We start from the raw sequence: 18,940 nt of genomic DNA on the forward strand, positions 1-18,940 counted from the left end.
GTACGAGTTTACGAGGTTAATACTTAGGTATATGAAACTTATCGCCGTCTCCCCTGCAACTTCGGCGACTCTTGGCCGGTCGAATTCATCGACTGTTATATCACTTACGCTCTGGAGGGCGCATCGTTTTTAGGCTCATCCTGTGCTGGACCACCTTGCCGCGACTCCGGCTCTCTACTACCATTACTGAGAGATTGACTCGGAAGACTATCGTTAGACGTCTCCCGACAGTATTGGATGATTTTCGAGATGTGAAAGTCTGACGATGATCATACGCGAAAATTCTTACCATTTCGAAGATTAATAAGTCCTATTAGGGTCTTGCTCCACTTCTCGTATGCTCACGCGGCTAAGATGCCTACAAATCCAAACAGTCCACCTGGGAGCCCGCCATCACCAGCCGATCATTCTCTTCATATCAATTCCCTCACCAGCGGTCATGTAACAGGATCAAATGACCCACTAGAGTGGCATAATGAATGGAGCCATAATGCAATCGCTAATGATAATGCCATGAATGGTATGAACTACCTCTGGCTGGCTCATAGAGTTTACATGAAACTGACATGAAGCTCTAGTTAATGTCCCTTGTCACCGAAAAGGATCTGTTACTTGGAATGCGAAGCCAGACTTGTACGCTCGACACCAGGTTGCACCTTCTATACCCATCACGGCACAGAGCAGTAACGACCATGACTACCGCGGTATTATCGACGACTTAACAGTTGAGATTCAACAGCTTAAGAAGGAACTCAAGCGATATAAGAAACCAGGTCCTACCGAGCTCTATAAAGACGAGCTATTTGAGATAAGGGTTCATGGGCTGCCCCAGAAGAAAAAGAGAGAGCTCGACGCCATATTGGGAGATTTTGCAACTAATGTTGACGGGTCTCCAAAGGGGTCATCATCGCAAAAAAGAACAAGGGTATCGCCACACAACCGCAATCACACATACGCCGAATCTGGAATTCAGCGTAAACGTGCTCCTTCCTCTCGAAACTCCAGCCTCCGACCAACTGACTCCGCTTATGCCTCCATGTCGACTGGTGGGGAGTCTTCAAGGACCCCTCTTAACCACCCCATCTTGACTTCAACTCAACCATCAAAGGGCGAGGTTGAGGATTATCTACGAGATGTCCCGGACGGCCTGTACCCACAACATGCAATCATGACAGACAGGGAGCGGAAGAGTCTCGTTGTTCGTCGTCTCGAACAGCTCTTTACAGGCAGAGATTACATTGCCGATATCTTGAAGACACCACTTGTGCGGCCGGGTGGTAGCTTCATCATGGTGGGCGATGTAGCAGATGGACAGGTGACGGACCAATCACCTGCCCACGAACTACCCACTGATAGACATGAGCCTATCCGCGAAGCGAGAATCCTTCCTCCAGAACAGCAATTTCATACTCGGGGAAACGACTGTCATTTAAGTAACTCTGTCTCACCTTCTGATACCAGCAAAGACAGCATGAAGACCGGAGGCAATGATGAAGATTCGGTCTCTGGTACCAAGTCGTTCCCCCCACTCCTGCTTCTGCCAAAACAACGAGCAACGCGACCTTGCGATCTGGACCCTGATCGTGCTCAGGTTCCGTATGAGAACGTGGATTACATCCGGCATTTGGACCTACTGGCGCCCGAGCTATTACCTAGACAGCAAAGTAGCCAGGGCGTCGACCTAGACGCTGAAGGCTGGGTGTCTTTGAATCTGCTGTACAACTTGGCCCAGCTGCACTTGACCAATGTGACAACGGACTTTGTTCGCTCGGCCGTATCTGAAAACAGCACCAGACTTCAGCTATCCACTGACGGACATAAGATTCTATGGCAAGGCGGGTCCAAGGATACCAAGTTCAGTAGCTACATCTCTGGCTACAACACGTCAGAAACTCCTTCTGTCGGTAATGTCGATAAGTCGGAAAAGAGACGGGAGCGCCAGAAAATAAGCCGTTTCACTAGCAATAGATCTCAACTTAGTGGCTTAGGTAATGATGTGCCTGCATTTGATCCGCAGCTTTGCACTCGAGTTGAGAATTTCCGCTACAAGCCACTGTTTGCTCAGCAAAATTCTTCTTTAGGGCGTATTTCCCGGGGCGGGTCGGTTTCCTCTGCTACAGCCGCGAATAATGATAACTCTGGCAAGTCAAATTTGGGCCTGGGAAACTTAGCATGGCCGGCTGGCAGACGGCAACACCACGAAGGTGCTATCACATATTATAGCGGCGCACCTTTCTGCATTGATTTAACAGGTGATCCAACCAATTTTTCACAAACTGCTTGTACACCATTAAGCTCCCAAACTAGAGATAATTCTCAGCAACCATCAGATTTCGCTCGGTATCGTCGACGAACAACATCCGGGTCCTCTATCAGCTACAGGCCGCTAACGGATCAATACCAAGATCTGCGTCAGCGAATTCCAGCCAAAGCTAGGGGTAATAATAATGAAGTGCAGGATCTGATGATTGATAGCAGTCAGCAAAGCAGCTATATTGAGCTGGATTGTGTTTGGAATGACGATCAGCAAGACATTAGGCAGCAGCTCTTGGAACCCTGCGGACTTGGTGTCCTCCCTCACGATCATTTTAGAGTAGTGGTGGATACAAAGCGGCCGAAGCAAGATATTCTACGGTCTGCTGAGCCTGAGATTGGGAGGCCGAAAGAAAGCATGGAAGAGACAGTTCATCAAAAAGTGGCTACGTGGATTTCTGGCTCCGTTCCTGGTGGTTCAGAAACAAAAATAACCAAAGGATCATGCCCTATCGGGATTAAGTATCTGTCATGGCGCACAGAGAAGCTGGTACCGGTTCCACTGCCATCCCCTGCCAGGTTCTTCCCACCACTCAGCACCAATAGCTCGATATCTGGTGAAGATAGCGATCTCTATACAGCTGCAGATGATATCAGGTCATTAGAGAAGGATGCAAACTAGCCAGTAACTCGGAGACGACCTTTCAGAGACCTAAGAGGTGACGGTCACCGACTTGAGAAATGATAAGTGGCTCGCTGATTGGTGACACGATGTAAGACTTCTGCCTTTAATGCTGGGTCTTAAACAGGTTGGCCTTGGATGTACGGCGTTTCGAATTGTCACTTGATGCATGTGGATTGGCATGAGCTCACCTTGATTCTTTAATAGAGTAAAGACAGGATTTTGCGAGCTTCATTTCCGTTTTCTGAGGCTGTCCCACTTCCGCTTGGTCTCGATATCGTCGATATGGATTAAGCCACGGGCCCTGTGATATCTACCCTTAAATCTCGACCAAATTAAACATTACCCAGAGTCTCAAGATCACCAGAATTGGGTGCAGGTTAGGTCTGTAGAGGAACACAAAACCACTTATAGCCGATTCAGCGATATCAAACAAAATGAATATATACTTTAAGGCAATAGAGAGAGTTACGCATATTGCTCCAGTTTGTGCATCACGCTTCTGATACTTTGTCAGTCCCCAGTCGTCGACAGTAATATGGTGCCAGACCCTTTCTTCCTCCGCGAGATGCCGACCGCAATTATGTGGGTTTATACCAGTGGGTTTAAACAGAAAGTCTATTGGGAAGAAAGATTTTCCTGGTTCGTTGCTTGGAAGAAAGTATATTAGATATTCGTGTTCCAGCTTTGTCCTTGCCGATTCCCGTCACGAGCTCCCCAAAACCCCCTTACACTGCTATCTTCGACAACCCTCTTTGGAAATGAAGTCCATCTAAAAATTAACACTAATGCGGTTGCAGATACCTCTTCTAACGTCACAGGAGTGAAGAACACTAATTCCGGGCTGTGGACAATCCCGTGAACAAACAGTCTAACTAGGCCAATCTGGATGCATACGAGTCCACGGACGGATCTACCTGATATATTCCGGTCTAATCTTAGTCTCAACCCGGGCTGTAAGCATTTCTAAATTGCGATGAGATAAAGGGTATGGTCTTCAAATAAAACCTGGGCCACTACTCTTGACGCATCAGAATTGGGATTCCCATTTGGAGATTTTGCAGGGCAGTGAGCACCCATCATCGCCTAACCAGCCCCTAGCGTGGAACCCTCTCTGTCCCATACGGTCTACGCCACCCGAGTTCCCGGTCGGTCTTACAAGTAAGGAAGTAGAGGATACACTTTGGGATTAGATCGTAGAAGATGCAGAGATAGAGGAAGTAAGTGAAGCAGTCGGAGCTCCCAACCGCCAACGCCGCGAGGAAATAATGGCGCCATACAACGCGAAGCAGGAAATCTTGCTCCAAGAGTGGCATGGTTTTCGCAACTATGTAGAATCTTAGATATGCCATCGTGAGCGAGATGACCTACCTGAGGCGTCTGTCAACCGAGTGCGTATTTGGCAGCAATATGGGCTGATTCTTGGTTGTGTCGCCCTGGCGGACAAAAATGTGAAAATCAAGGAGGCGCATCAAGAACTGCACGATAAAACATCAAACCCTTCGCAACCAAGGTAGAGCACGGATCCGGAAGTTGCTGGTTGGTATATTTAAAGGTGGGCTTGCGTCTTCTCAAGTACCGCTGTAGCTAGTTCAAACAAATACATAGAAAATTCCGCATCAGGATCAATACTTACCTCTAATGAAGCTTGGTACGCTTCATCCCTTAGCAAACGCTCTGCTTTCTCAACAAACTCCTCTTGCACCAGACCGAGCGTTATGAGCGCAAGGGCACAAAACCACATGAAAACATTGTCAACCATATCTTTGCTGCAGCTAGCAGCATAATGGCCTTGGACTTCGCATATACTGCTGCTCTTCCTCGAATCGTTATCCAGGGGGGGAATAATATGGCTAGGCTAAGCACAGCTGTACCACGCACAACGTTGCAGGTCTCCCGGCTGAGCAGGTTCGAGTGAGGCGGCACTAACATATCCAAACGGCGTGGGAATAACGCCAAAGCATGAGCAGCCGCCGTCCATCGCATGGCAGGTGACCCCTCCTCTAGACAACGAACAATAGAAGCCAGTCCTTGCTCGTCTGCCTTGTATGTCTTGAACCCGCACAGTGCATGTTCATTATATGCTGTATCTTCCATCTTGGCAATTTTCCTTTCCCACTCTGCAACATTAAGGCCACTTGGGACACACCACAATGAATCGCCAACTGCAAGGGCAGTGAAAAGAAACAGAAGATTGTGTCGGTTTCTGGTGACCCGATGGTCGATCAAAGAATACAGAAACAGGTACAGCTTTGACTGAGGCACTGTAGTGGGTACCTTGATGACAGATTCTAGACCAGCATTCTTCAAGTGCTGTTAGATAGGCATCCGGGTCGGTGGATTGGAGTTGTCTCAAGAGGATTGGCACAGCGTCGGATGGGCCGTATGCGTCGGTGAATTGGGACCAGTTGATGCAATTGAGTCCGACCAGTGGATCGGTAGTTGGCGTTGACATACTCTTGGCTCATGAGCTGTACTTTTGAGAAGTTGCGGCGAACCAAAGGTTGATGGTGTGAATTGATCACCTTTTATACCATTTAGCTGGAGACCGAGTGGGGCAATGAGGTTGCAGACACTCTTACAGCTAGTATAGATTTTCAGCTTCGCACAAGGTCTGGTCTTCATAAATGGCCTATCGGTCCGTTCCCCCGACATTTAGATTTCATTGGACAAATTACAGTTTAGACAATAATTCATGGCTGTATCGGGCACGACCTGCTGTGGCCCGTCAGGTCTTTGTAAGTACCTTTGGCTCTTAGCGACTTACCGATACTGGCGATTGATACTATTTACAGACCGCTATGCCAAAGGTTGAAGGGACTGAAAGTTGCTTCTTGTCCCTCAACCCAGTTGGCTTGGGTATGTAATTTCTCTGACGCTAACCTCCAAAGGAATATACTAATCTCATAAGCTCCCTTTCGCCATCGACGATGGCACCGACTTTGTCTCTGGACATCGCTGGCTCAGGTATACCTTTCCACCACCTACCAGTTTCACATGTCCTAACGTAAAACCAGGCTATCCAATTCTCAGGTAAGGACCCACAACGCACATCTTCTCGGCCATAAAGAGCATGGACAAACGAAACGTTTTTCTGGCACATAGGAAGTGCTGCGGTCCTCCACCAGCCTGTCTACGTCGGAAATGCTGACCTAACCACGAGTAGAACATGCTAGGATAGAGCTGGATGCCTATGGTGTCGTTGTACAGGCTGGCGTAGCATTGGTGTTGATTCATAAGCTGATCCATGAACTGTCTGCCATTGCTATTCATGTAGTCGAGACTGCCACAGCGAGGTACAGATACCAGAGGTAAAGCTTCGAGCTCTCTCTAACGGCTATAAAGCTAACCGGGGGCATCGCACGTGGAGGACTTCGAAATGTTCTAACATAAAGATATGGCGAGGCGGCTGGGAGGTAGGCGAATGGTGAGACGACAGCGTCCTGTTAGGGCAACTATAATTACAGAACGATTCCCGTGCTCATGCCGGCACGATTATTGTATGAAAACATGAACCTCATGCATATTTACACCAGGGCGAACAAACCAAAAAGTAATAGTATTATCGCTGTTCACTTCCCCATATAGTACATTAATTCCATGCTGCGCTAGGGGAAATAGCCTCAAGCTACGATTTTTTACCGAGTCCACAAACGTAACGCTGGGCCTCTGCGGCAAGGTACTCATGAATGAGCGAGCAGTCGCAACCGGTATGTTGTAAAAGCTTCATCTTGAGCTCCTGGACCTCACGAGTCAGGTTGGCTACGCAGATGGACAGAGCATGATTGGTTCGTTCCAACACTTGCTCCTCTGACTGGGCTCTTAGCGTATGTTCTCGCTTCTTAGTTCGGAATTTGCTGGCCGCAATACGATTCCTTTCTTTTGTATTTTGGCTATGGGTTTTCCGCTATTGGTCCAAGTTCTCACTACCATGGCGGCCGTGGGTACCGTATGGTCTGTTTGAATGGCCAGCACCTCTTCCTCCCGTTGCTGTATTGGCTTTGCTGTCTCGAGAGATATTTCGTCTCAAAGGTTTGCAAGCTGGAATTTTATTTAAGCAACGTTTCGGCTTTTGACGCTCCTCCTCTTCAGCCGTTAAGGGCGGAGATGGGATGCCTAACTGGTGGGAGGTTTGGGGAGATGACGTCTGAAAGACTGAGGGTGTAGCTGTGAAGGTGGCGGAAGGGTATGGATCACTCCAGTGATCCAGAGAACTGGTTGCGGAGGTAGGCATGGAATCGTTGAACAAGAATTCACTCTGCTCGTAAACGCTCGCTAAAGTGCTTCCTTCTGTCGACGGTGGAAGGGCTCGTTGGTCCATCAAACACCATTGCTCCCACAATGGGTTGGAGGAGAGGGATAATGTATTGGGAGTATCAAAACCCAGATTATTTCTTATGGAATCTACTGCCATAGATCCTCCTTCACCCATTACGTAGTTGCCTGGTAGGTTGATTAGACATAACAGCTCGTAGCGGTGGAACGTGGAGCTACGAGAATCGTTCCTTACCTTTTTTCAGTTGTTATTATAAGGATTCAGAGTGGTCATTGATGGGATTTGTTTATAGTAGCGTCTTTGTTGATTTGGAAACCAATTTTAAGGAAACTGGATGATAATTCGTGCCTGAAGTCGGTGGCAGACGAGCCGCAATTGAGCTGGAATGGATAGACGTAGGTATGACGTCGCCGACAGTAAGTCTTGGCAAGGAGGGGCCATTACCACGTTTGATGATGACCTCACTGCTTACATTGCGGGCCAGCTTTGTATCGTACCAAATCTCGCTACCGGAATAACAGTGTATCCGATAGTCCGGTTCGTGAATTAAACTAGCAGCGACTGCCAAAGGTAAGGATGCTATCTTCCTCTCGCCTACCTATGCCGCCCTTCATGGCACGCAATTAATAGTGTCGGCGGAGATGATGGTAGTGAAAGAACCGAACCGGATTCTTGGGGGGCGACCTGAAACAGCCTTTGGCCTTGGATTCGACTTCTCACACAGCGAGGCGTCATCTTGACTATGAAGGAGACATTTTGGCCTTGTACGAAATGGCGATATCGGTGAAGTAGCTTCTCGTACGATCCATAAATTCTATCTCCATCATGGAAGCCTTCCGGTACCATTGAAATGGAGCACAACGTGTCGTAGGTGCGTTGGGTAGCCCGCTAGTCGCAGCAGGCGTAACAATCTCCAGGGCTCAGCCCCAGATCTAAGGGCAAGGAATAGGCCGCTCGGTCGGAGGCTAATCTACCGGCCATTAAGCCTCCAAAGTATTCTGCAATCGGAGTGTGGAAGAGTTCTTGCATAGACTATACGTGGATGGAATATATGCCGGTTTCGCTAGTCTGCAGCCAGCCAAAATAAGCTATTCAACAATTGCTTGCTGCGCCAAAGGGAAATAGCCTCAAGGTGCAATTGCTTACCGAGTTCACAGAACAATTCATTCTGTTTTACCGGTAGAAGCAGTAGCCTTCGGGGTTGTTCTCGTTTTGGCGAAATTGCATGTCTAGCAGTTCAGTAAGTTTTTCAGTCTTAACGGGAAGAGGCCTCGCTTACTGGTGTGTTCTGAGGCGACGCTAGGTGCATGGAGTGCGTGCAGACCTGCGAAGCGCCACAACAGTCCTTGTGAGCTACAAGGAGGTATTTCAGATGGGCTATTTCCGCTTCTAGTCGGCATCGCTCAGCATTCAGTGCCCTTTTCTTGAAATATTGCCCTCCATAAGAATCCAGTCCCGCTAGCTGGCTCATGCCGCACTCCTCATTTGTCATTATGGGTGCTTGCTCACTTGATATAAGCCGGTATCCATTAATAAAGATGGCTTTCTCTTCGGGCCGTATACAGATAGGTTTGGGCCGATTTTGCTAGTAGCTAACCTCTTAGTATAACCTTGCAGTCGAAGGGAGGGTTGGTGCAGGATGCGTAATGGAAGGCCTCAGGCACTCAAAACAATGTAAGAAATCTTTCTTGCAACTACCAATGATTAAGAATGGGAATGGGATTGGTATTAAGAAACAAAGCGGTTGCAAAAAGAGGGGTGTTACGATGATCAAAGCTTTGCTTCATAGGACCATCATATATAATACGAATTCGAAAAACAAAATCCATTGGCCCATTCCTTCATTATGGGGGAGAGAGACAAGGAAAGAAACGAGTTAGTTTTTTAGCAGTAAAATTATGCTATGCTATTATCATAATGACTGGGTAAGGTATTTTCATTACATCACTTGGTGTCAATATTGATCGGGTCCCAGGTCTAATGCTCTTTGCCTTTGCGTGGCTTGTCCCATCAGCTGGCTGGGAGCTTCACCGTGTGATTGGCTTCTCTAATAAATCATGAAAGCAAAAGTTACGTCATTTGCAACACTCCGCAGTTTACACATCCCGAGGCGCCGGGTAAGCATCTTATCTGACTCATCAAATCACGAGAACCTCTCGTCTAGGCCTGTCATGAGAATTCCTGGGTTATCTGATCTGTCCATATTCTTAAATTCCTCGACCTCGTCAATACGCGAACCAAGCCAAGAGACTACTAATCTCTGACCTTTGCACCTAGTTCCGCCCCTCAGCCATTAGGGACCCATGCCGGCCATCGAACAGCCCTCTCAGTACGAAGAAGACGAGTCTCTGGCCGATGGTCAAGGTGTGAAGTACGGGGTAAGACACCTTGGTGTAAGTAGAAAGACCCCAGAATCGCGCCGCTCATTGGCCCCGGCATCTGACATAAGGTTGTGAATTTACTGCGACGAAAATACCTCATTCGATGACTATGATGAAAACATGAAATACTCGTCTCTTACCCCGAACCCCCATCCTTTTGCACCCATGCTATATATGGTGGCCCTATGAGGCAAAGCGTTGATCATCATAACGCCTCCTTGTTATGTCCAGATCCACCTCTCGCTAATAAAGGAGTACCGGTACTTCCCCGTACCTCCGGGACACGTAGACTTTTACCAGTTCCTGCCTTACATTCCAGGAGTCATTGGCCTGCTTCTGACCAAGGACCATCTTTATCATAGCTATGTCCCCGAGCCAACATGATGAAGATCGCCTCTGATTCGTGCCGGAAACGAAAGATCAAGGTACGTGCAGACATCTCATGTTTCGTGTGCTTCTCCACCGGTAGAACAGTCGTCCCGCTACCTCGCCAATGTGTCCCATTAGTGCTGCGGAAAACAGCCAAAATGCAACGGTTACCTTGAAAGAGGGTTTCAGTGCCATTACCAGAGCAAGATACTTGTGCAAGAGTTCATGGAGGCCACGTCATGTCGAGTGTGCCTAATCATACCAAAATCGCTGACGACTGATTCGACCGTCTAAGACGCCTTAGCCATACCCACCACCAGTCCCGCGTCATCACTCAATTGCTTGCTGAACGGATGGACGCAAATGGTCGCTTGAATACTATATATATCTATTGACAGTTACAAGTCTCTATCTTAGACAGTTGATTTGATACAAATTCACCTGTTTTTGAGCTTTCAATAGGTATTCCCTTCCTATTTTACTTCTCTTTCATTTGAATTGCCCAACGTTCTGGGCTCTTGGAGGATGTTAGGGACTTAAGCGATATGCGGCAGATAACGTAACTCTTCGGCGGATGGTAATTGCCAATCGAGATTGACGGGGACTCGGGCTTGATCTGCTACCACTTTTTTTCATCTGCTGGTCCATTTCTGAAAATTGGTCCCGTCAATTCGACATCGCACCACGGGTACACTAAAGAATCGTGGCTTAATTGAGACCTGTCCAAGCTTGAACTATCATGCAAAGTGCCTTCTGCGATACCAGCATCGCTTAATGCCCTGATTTACGGGACAGCATCCTTCCGTCTTCGGCCTTTCAATCATATAAATCTCTAGCCGCTTATGAAACCCACGCAAACAACGAAACACATGTCTTTTAGAAGGAATACAGTGTATGACAGGTATAATGGCCGTAAGTCGTAGCTTTATGCCCAAATGACGCCTAAATTGTAAAAGTATATTTCAAAAATAATAAAACTAGGAAAATGAAAAAAAACAAAAACCGAAACCTGCTCAGTGAGCAACACTCCATGAATCGAATTTCAGTTATTAATTTCTTGCGCTCCCTGTTGCGTCCAACTTGTGGAGTGTCAGAACGTCGCTACTGGGGGATTGACATCAGGTGTAGTGATAAGTCTACAGTGGGGGGATTCGAGCAGAAGTGCAATTTTGTCCATGGTGTACTGGGACAACAAGAGCGAATAATTTTGTAGTGTCTTTGAATGTTGTGGGGTTTGTGAAGTAGATAGAGGTCGAGTGAAGCGAGCTATGGCTGAGATGATATGTATGTTTATCTTAAACTGGCTCAGAGCATTGTATTTAACACAGACCATACCGCAATTTATAGCTAGTTCAAAAATGTCTTGCACCGGGGTCTCGGGTAAAGCTCCGCACTCTCCGGATACCACCCACCATCATTTGACAGACAAGCAGAAGTGTGTGACGAAGAGCCTGATTTAAACTGGCGCACATGGGCTGTTTTCAAATCCCCCTACTTCGGCTTTGGTGCGTCACCTAGCATTATTGCTGACCCGCCATAAAACACAGGGTTCTCAAGGTATCCGGTTCTACAGCCAAGCGTGCGTCTCTTCACCATCCCACTTCTAAGTTCTAACCATCACCAAACTTCAATCTACTGCAATTTTCATCAATCTAAGGGCGATTTTAATCACAAAATGAATAACTCATTATGGACATGGCCAGCCTGGAAGTTCAACATGAAGAAAGAGGATTTATTCACCAAGCTCTACGACCAATACAACACCTACCCGTCCCCCATTCAAGATGACGAGGCCTTTTATCACGATATCTCCGAAATCTCCTACGAAGCGCAGTCGACTGCTGAATTTCATCGCTTAGCCAGCAATCGCAGATAACAACGACTCTGCGAATTGAATGACTCTCTTGAATCTGCAAGTCTCGAAATCATTGGAAATCCAAACCTCATCAAGATGCCTCAATGGGGACATGCTATCCAGCTCTTCCGAACCAATTCTTTGGACTCCCTCGTTCGATACTTCGTTTCTTACCTCCCTGCCGACCACATTTGGCACCCCTTGTGTTAAGATTCTGCCTTTGCCACAGCTGACACTGTTCCTACGTCCAGTTTACCAGGAAAGGGGTGCAAACGCATCAAAACGAACGAGGCTACAAGCGCCAGGAGGCAGCCCTTGCAGTCGCCGTCGACGGGGCTTCTCCGCTTACCGGCGAAAGATCAATTCCTAGAACCAAATGAAATCCTGGATTCTGCGCGTCCTGCTGCAATGTGCTTATTTCCAGAACCGGGGATCAAGCGTACTCGACCACAGGGACACAGCTCCCACGTTGGCCACTGGGAAGACGCGGTGAGTTCTGGTCATGGCATGTCGACGATGTCCGATTCCGATACATTTACGACAGTTGAATGCAGGAATGAGAACATACTCAATGAGACAGTATGTCCCAACAAGAGATTATCTACCGGATTATCTCTCAAGCAGGTTGATCTTGCAAGCCGCCACTCGGGAGGCCAGAGAGGTCGTTATGTCGATTGCCAAGTGAGTGCACAACCAATAATCTTGACATCTTCACCCGCAGATTTATCACTCTCGGGGCCTTTGCGGCCTCCGACAGCATTGCATGGCTCCATTCAAGTTACTGCTAAAGCTATAGTGGGAGGGAAACGCAAACGTTCTTAAGCAACTAAAGCTCTCAGGGAAGCTCTTCGCATGTTCACATTGTACCTTTAGAAAACTACATAATCTCTTTGAATGGCTTTTGTTATAATGCATTCTTGATTAGAGCCAGATCAACTCTTCAATCGAGCATGAGCTTCGGCGAAACTGGAGACCTTAGGGCCCTAAACACCGTACCCCGTAAGAACCGTACTGGCATGTGACTGATGGTATCAAGAGGCGAATTGCATAAGAGTAGATTGACATCAAGAGGATTGTGTGTGCGACAAGGGGTCAGCAACCACAGTAAGACACAGGGTATGTTTGACATATGCTCCAATGTAACCCGTGCTACGTCACTTGCTTTTGAATACCAGGTCTAGCATTGACCCCTGACAGAGCGGTTTTTGAGGGTTAGCATCTTGGGATAAGATACGCCTTATCCTCTTCCCCACTTCAACCACTCATTTATCCTGTGACGGTTTAGGTTCCCAAGGGATAAACTAGTCCGTACTAGGTTTATGTTGACAGATATGTAGGGCGTAGATACTGAGCGTTGCGAAGTGTCACGTCTCTTAATAGTGAATAGAGCGGGTTAGGCGTATTCAGGTAAAGAAGTCTTATTGATAGCTGGTGAGCTAAAATCTATGAAAGTGCTAATGAATGTGTTCTATATACTTGGAGTGTTTGTGTGAGGGACGATGAGTCTTGGGAACGAGTCGTCCCTGGAACGCTGCGTTCCAACATTCGTCGTTCCAACATAATGATTTGTGTCTCATTGGTTGTTTGCAGGGTGCTTGGGGTCCTTGTGGCTGACGCCTTGAATAAGTTTTTGTGGGGCACACGTGACGTAACCGCGGGGATCGTAACATATCCACAATACCCAAATATGGATCCACCAAAAACCTCCGAGCTCACTACAGAGAAGAATAAGCATCTCTTAACCCTATATGGAATAGTTCCCAGCAAAGGGAACCTTCTTTATTACCAGTTAGAAGTTAATAATATTATTTTACAGTCTATAACCAGCAGGAATTAAGCTAACTTAGTAATTAATAGAAGAGAAGGAAGTATTTCGATTTAAGGTATTTTACCCTTATGCAAGCTTATAGATCTTTTGATATTAGTACTGTTACAACTGGTAGCAAACATTCCATTCAACGGAATATATTGGTCCCTTTGTGTTTAGTACTAAGCTCTAGCAATCTTAACGAAAATACTAATTAGTATTTATCAGCCAAAAGGAAGGCTAGTAAGCTGAAGTTAACTAGCTATAGCCACCTTCAATAAGACATAGAAGCCCAGTGAGAGAATAAGCCTTGTAAAATGAAGCAGGAACATAACGTCTAGATGCTGGCCGTTATGGTTTAGCTAGCTGACCCGCCTGGTTAGCAACCAAGACCTCAATAGCATTAAAGGATGCCTCTCGTTTGATCTGATGATGGTTCTGTTGCATAGTGCTCGCACGTCGTGGAATTTAAGGCAACTGAGGTGATGAGCAACATTATTTGCGATGCGGCATCACGAATGGAACTTAGAGGCTTACGTTTATCGTGGTCCTGTATATTGCTCGAGATTGAGACATGAATAACGGCAAATGAATGATCAGACTTCTGCACGTTTCCGCGTACACCAGGAGATATGGCTGCATTTAAAGACTCTGCTTCTTTTGCGTACTTTACGTACGCAATAGTGGTCTGCTTGTATCTCAGCCTTAGGAAGTTCCTTATCGTGATGACACGCTCAGGTCAGTATCAAGCCACAATAGTTAGATAATACTCTTGCTTACTCAGCGAAGTCATCCCTGCTGCAATGTCTTTCACATGTCAGGTTTAGCATGTGCTTAACCAAGGTATTTATAAGTGGGATAACGGCGATGCGACGTCCCAACAAATCGACTTGACATTAATTCAACAAAAGATGATGCTATTATGACGCTACAAATTTATTTAGATAGAAATGTTTTCAGCATAATTATCACGACTCTGCCCTCCATAGAAACAGCGACCGTCTAAAGCTAAAAAGAAATTATTACAAAAATTGATGCATACCTGTTTCCCGTGACGCCGCCCAACGGTATAACTCCACTACCATGGCGGGAACATCGCTATGGGACTACATCTTCATCCGCGCATCTATATTTCTCTTACACCTCATTGCACCACTTAGCATCGCTTATTCACTAGTCAGTCTGCTAGCCCGTCTTCCATTTCAGTTCCCGCGAGTACTACAGGCGTGGCTCGTTCTTGAGGCCATCTTCTATTTGGCTGTCTACCTACCACTCAAAGCATACCTCCAAAGGGCCGCAAAACACCCAGCTCTTCCCTGCCGCGCTGATAGACGGAAGTTGTTCCTGCAATGCCATAATAACATTCCCGATCCGGCTTCGTACCTACGGAAATGGTTCCGGAATGCGCCAGCGTCCGAGATCAAGCGTGACAACGTCAAGGATTTCTTCCGGTGGGCGTTCTTGAACACGGGAGAGTATGATCCGACCTACGACGAGGAATTGGAAGAGTATACTCAAGAGATAGAGAAGCTGCTGGGCAGGAAGTTAGAGCCTGGTCGCGGAAACGCCAAATGCCTCCGATTGACTCTCGATAAAGTAGAGATGTTGCATCGGAGTTTAACGTGGTACCTAGTAAGTTACTGGCAGGGCTATGCGCCCAAGCACTGGCTCATATACCCCGTGTTCCTAACTCTATTCGCACTACTTTCTAGTGCGTGTTTATTGTCGACACGATAGCGTCTATCTCTTTACGATACCACTCGTTCAACTTTCATCGCACGTCGTTCTCGCAGTTTGTCGCCACATTTCCCCTACGTCTTTCTACTCTGTTTGCGACCTACACTTCCCATGCGAAGGGACTCACTTACTGGCACCGTCCACATGCGTCCAAGACAAAGCTGCCTATTTTATTCATTCATGGCATTGGCGTGGGGCTTTACCCATACGTAAACTTCTTGGCCGAAATAAATGCTGATATTGACGAGAGTCCTTCAGATGGGCAGGTTGGGATCATCGCTATAGAAATTATGTCGGTAAGCTCCAGGATAACATACGAGGCAATGTTGAAAGAGGAAATGTGTGATGAGATTCGTCGCATATTGACGGCACATGGGTGGGAGAAATGTGTCTTGGTATCACATTCGTAAGTATCGCCCCTGAAGTGACTCCATTCCCCTACTTTGACATTGACCATGAGAAGATACGGAAGCGTGGTTGCCGCACAACTCCTTCGTAGCCCGGAGGTCTCACAGAATATTGGCCCCGTATTATTCATTGACCCCGTGTCTTTTCTACTTCATCTACCTGACGTGGCCTATAATTTTGTATGCCAGCTCTGTCCCCAAATCAACTGACGACACTTGCTAAACTCTAACGCTCTAGATATGTAGACGACCAAGTCAACCAAATGAGTATCTACTCTCCTACTTTGGTTCCAAGGATATAGGCATATCTCATACCCTATTCCGCCGCTTCTTCTGGGCCGATAACATGTTATGGAAGGAGGACATTCAAGATCGTCCTGTGGCTGTGGTATTGGCCGGCAGAGATAGTGTGATCGACACGAAAGCAATCCGGGCATATCTGCTGGGCTCAGAGAATTGGACTTTAGAAACTATGGATTTGATGGATCTCGGGCGGAAAGATGATAGATTGGATGTCATCTGGTTCCAAGATCTGGATCACGGCCAGGTCTTTGACCAGAAGAGGACTAGAAGCAGTCTGCTTGAGATTGTCTGGACGTTTTGCAACAAATAATGGGCATAACTTGTTCTAAGTCACGGAGTGGACGCTGGCTAGCCATAGCTAGGTTCCTTTCGTAGAATGACTATAGTGTCGCCGTGAGTCTATATTAATGCGTTGAGGAGGCATGTTGTATAACGGGCAGGGAACGCCCATAAAAAGACACGGCCTAGTTTGTGATGATGGAAGGCCGAGGTTCTTAAACGCGCGTGTTCGAGATCACATTCACGCTACAGTTTGATTTGCTTTCGGTGAATGGTGCTCTGCGCCCTTGACACGATTGGTCCACAGCGTACCTGCTTGCATTCGCGACTTATCGATAAGATCCACTTATTTGGATATCCCCTCAGGCGCTTCTTTTTGTTTGTACACTTGGTGGCAGAAAGGTGAGAGTTGGGTAGCATAACCATCCTCGTCAGCTTGGGATGCTTGACGGGTAGATGCAGAGCGCAATTCTTATGTTCAAGGGTGAGAGGTAACCCTGAAGCTAGACAGGTTAGGGGTCGAGCGAACATTCAGGCAACGACACCCAACTCTTGACGAAGCGAGTCAAGGTCGACCATCCCGCGGTTCCGCCTCCACAATTCTGGGATAATCTCTCGACCTGCGTTGACTAGAAACGTTCTGGAAGAGCTAAATCGCCGAAACACTCCCAGATCTGCCTCTCACTCATCCGCTTACAATTTACAACCCCATCCTCATACTAGAAGTGCTCTTGAATCAAAGGCTTATTCTCTCTGCACAAGAGCTCCTCAAACAATCGTCTCTAGCAGATCAAATTCGTGTCAAACGTTTCGCCATGGGTATGTCAAAACGTACTGTAATAGTGAATGTAACATAATACTAAACGTGCTAGACGAGCAGCTGTTATGTGTATGATCCAACGTACTATCTCAACTTCTCTGTCGTAACATCGTACGCTATCCTCAAAGTTGACCTACAATACAATAAGCTACCACAAATCCCAGGCAATTAAAGTCCTAAGCCTGCCATTATGCTATATCCATAGAAGTTCCTTAACGAGGAGCTTAAAATCTTAAATATATTCCTGCAATATGCCTCTCTCCCTCTGCAAAAGCTTACGAGGCATTGAGTTTTGGCCCTCAGCTATCCTAGATTGCAATAGCCAGCCTTACATCCCTCGCATAAGTCCCTCTCATGTTCACCAGTAAACTCTCCCGAGTAATAAGGCGGATCCAGCTTTATTCCACTCTATTTCTTAATGTGATATGCTACCCGATCCGCGTATGATTTCCCATCTAGAAAGGGTCGACTGGTGCTATTACATACTTTGCAATACTGGTTGTAGACTCTAGCATTGTATCGCTCGTTGTCGTACATTCAAATCGTAATAACAATTTTCTTACTCAACCAACCATTAGTTACACATTTTCGGTTATTACAAACGAATCTGCCCATCACGTTTGTGTCATATGATTTGATGCATGTGGTGTCATCGTCGACATTGTGAAATCGGAAGCGGAGGTTGTCCTTCGAAAGTAGGGGCACTACTTTTCTATGCCACTGGGGGTACATAGACCATCTCCAGGAATTAACGCGCGGCATAATGCAATAGCAGATCAACAGCGAGAGAAGAAGGAGAAATTGTGAAGCAGAAAGGAAGACGAGCATGCCACAATATAAGTGTATTCCTCACTCTGTGCTGCAATTGTGGAAGCCCATGATAATGCGGGAGGCCCACCAAACGCCACTTTTCGTGCCAGACACCGACAAGGAAGGTGAAGAAGCCCTCTTCAATTGGCATAGTGTATTACATAGACCGAAACATGTGACGAGCTGAAATTGATCAGCGCTTACTCGACAAAGCGATCGTGCTTGAATTCTTTGGGGGAAAAAAAAGCGAGCTGAGCCACTACATACGAATAAGCGCGCCTATCTTTGGGGAGAGGCGCGGTTCAGGTAGGCGAGGACACCCCCTTGTCTTAGGCCAATAGAACACCATCGTTTGGCTGACAGCGGGAGAAAGGTGGTTAAAACGCTGGAAAGGTTTCGGTAGTCCCAGCTTTTCCCGCCACAACTGGAGACAAGCCGCAATAACTGGGGCATGAGCACGATAGCATACAAGGGGCATGTGAGCAATGCCAAACACATCAAGTGACATGCCTGGATACTGTAAGATAGAAAAAGGGCACATACCACCTGCGTTACCTCGAATTATCGGCATATGTCTTCTGCATTTTCATTGGTTTTCTCAGCGTCGTTTTGAAATGGCTGAGCCTGAGGATCAACCGGCTGGTGATTCGGGCGTGGATGAGTTACGCCTTTGTATCTACATTATTAGCCAGACTAAACTCATTACAGACTATCGAAAGTGCTTTCTTAAACCGATCGATATAGTCCAGTATATTCCAATATCGGGTAGAGTCGTCTTCTCACTCCTCGAGCTTGGCTTACTTGCGGTGTTTAAATAGAATATTTGCTTCCGAACGACAAGGTGAGTATAGTGCTATCCACTAATATGCACGGGATGAACAAGAGGGGGTAGGAGTTCTCAGTTTGTGCGAAAAGCCTCATTTCAGGGGGGGGGGGGATGTTGAGGCCGAGCTCGAGTATT

General features: G+C 46.9%; 5 protein-coding genes across 5 annotated transcripts; 3 read left to right on the forward strand and 2 right to left on the reverse strand.

Annotated features, from left to right (window-relative positions):
- The first annotated feature begins 101 nt into the window (after window positions 1-101).
- B0J16DRAFT_146664 (frequency clock protein) lies at window positions 102-3,095 on the forward strand. The gene is made up of 2 exons (XM_046121980.1): window positions 102-520; window positions 579-3,095. The coding sequence occupies exons 1-2, from the start codon at window positions 355-357 to the stop codon at window positions 2,933-2,935; spliced, it is 2,523 nt and encodes an 840-aa protein (XP_045983765.1). The 5' UTR covers window positions 102-354; the 3' UTR covers window positions 2,936-3,095.
- Window positions 3,096-6,499: 3,404 nt separating this feature from the next.
- B0J16DRAFT_343277 (uncharacterized protein) lies at window positions 6,500-7,651 on the reverse strand. Its single transcript, XM_046128005.1, has 2 exons — window positions 7,446-7,651; window positions 6,500-7,378 (listed from the first exon to the last, which is right to left on the reverse strand). The coding sequence occupies exon 2, from the start codon at window positions 7,365-7,367 to the stop codon at window positions 6,843-6,845; it is 525 nt and encodes a 174-aa protein (XP_045983766.1). The 5' UTR covers window positions 7,368-7,378; window positions 7,446-7,651; the 3' UTR covers window positions 6,500-6,842.
- Window positions 7,652-8,374: 723 nt separating this feature from the next.
- B0J16DRAFT_400016 (uncharacterized protein) lies at window positions 8,375-8,703 on the reverse strand (the record flags this gene model as incomplete). The annotated part of the gene is made up of 2 exons (XM_046132485.1): window positions 8,375-8,440; window positions 8,491-8,703. 2 exons carry the CDS (start codon window positions 8,701-8,703, stop codon window positions 8,375-8,377), a joined length of 279 nt encoding a protein of 92 aa, XP_045983767.1.
- A 3,161-nt stretch (window positions 8,704-11,864) lies between these two features.
- On the forward strand, window positions 11,865-12,501 carry B0J16DRAFT_363154 (uncharacterized protein; the record flags this gene model as incomplete). The annotated part of the gene is made up of 3 exons (XM_046129846.1): window positions 11,865-12,019; window positions 12,068-12,321; window positions 12,371-12,501. The coding sequence occupies exons 1-3, from the start codon at window positions 11,913-11,915 to the stop codon at window positions 12,499-12,501; spliced, it is 492 nt and encodes a 163-aa protein (XP_045983768.1). The 5' UTR covers window positions 11,865-11,912.
- Window positions 12,502-14,700: 2,199 nt separating this feature from the next.
- B0J16DRAFT_288059 (uncharacterized protein) lies at window positions 14,701-16,400 on the forward strand. Its single transcript, XM_046124153.1, has 4 exons — window positions 14,701-15,255; window positions 15,336-15,766; window positions 15,824-15,947; window positions 16,006-16,400. Exons 1-4 carry the CDS (start codon window positions 14,707-14,709, stop codon window positions 16,378-16,380), a joined length of 1,479 nt encoding a protein of 492 aa, XP_045983769.1. The 5' UTR covers window positions 14,701-14,706; the 3' UTR covers window positions 16,381-16,400.
- The last annotated feature ends 2,540 nt before the right edge of the window (window positions 16,401-18,940 follow it).

This window comes from Fusarium flagelliforme, assembly GCF_020744385.1.
Source record: "Fusarium flagelliforme strain FIESC 12 MPI-CAGE-AA-0113 chromosome Unknown B0J16scaffold_4, whole genome shotgun sequence".
NCBI lineage: Eukaryota > Fungi > Ascomycota > Sordariomycetes > Hypocreales > Nectriaceae > Fusarium > Fusarium flagelliforme.

Bases quoted from the DNA above. Each gene is read 5' to 3' on its own strand.
- B0J16DRAFT_146664 (XM_046121980.1), top strand. From the start codon at position 355: ATGCCTACAAATCCAAACAGTCCACCTGGGAGCCCGCCATCACCAGCC. The intron at 521-578 runs GTATGAACTACC...ATGAAGCTCTAG, and splicing joins TAATGATAATGCCATGAATG to TTAATGTCCCTTGTCACCGA.
- B0J16DRAFT_343277 (XM_046128005.1), bottom strand. From the start codon at position 7,367: ATGGGTGAAGGAGGATCTATGGCAGTAGATTCCATAAGAAATAATCTG.
- B0J16DRAFT_288059 (XM_046124153.1), top strand. From the start codon at position 14,707: ATGGCGGGAACATCGCTATGGGACTACATCTTCATCCGCGCATCTATA. The intron at 15,256-15,335 runs GTAAGTTACTGG...ACTACTTTCTAG, and splicing joins GGAGTTTAACGTGGTACCTA to TGCGTGTTTATTGTCGACAC. The intron at 15,767-15,823 runs GTAAGTATCGCC...GACCATGAGAAG, and splicing joins TGTGTCTTGGTATCACATTC to ATACGGAAGCGTGGTTGCCG.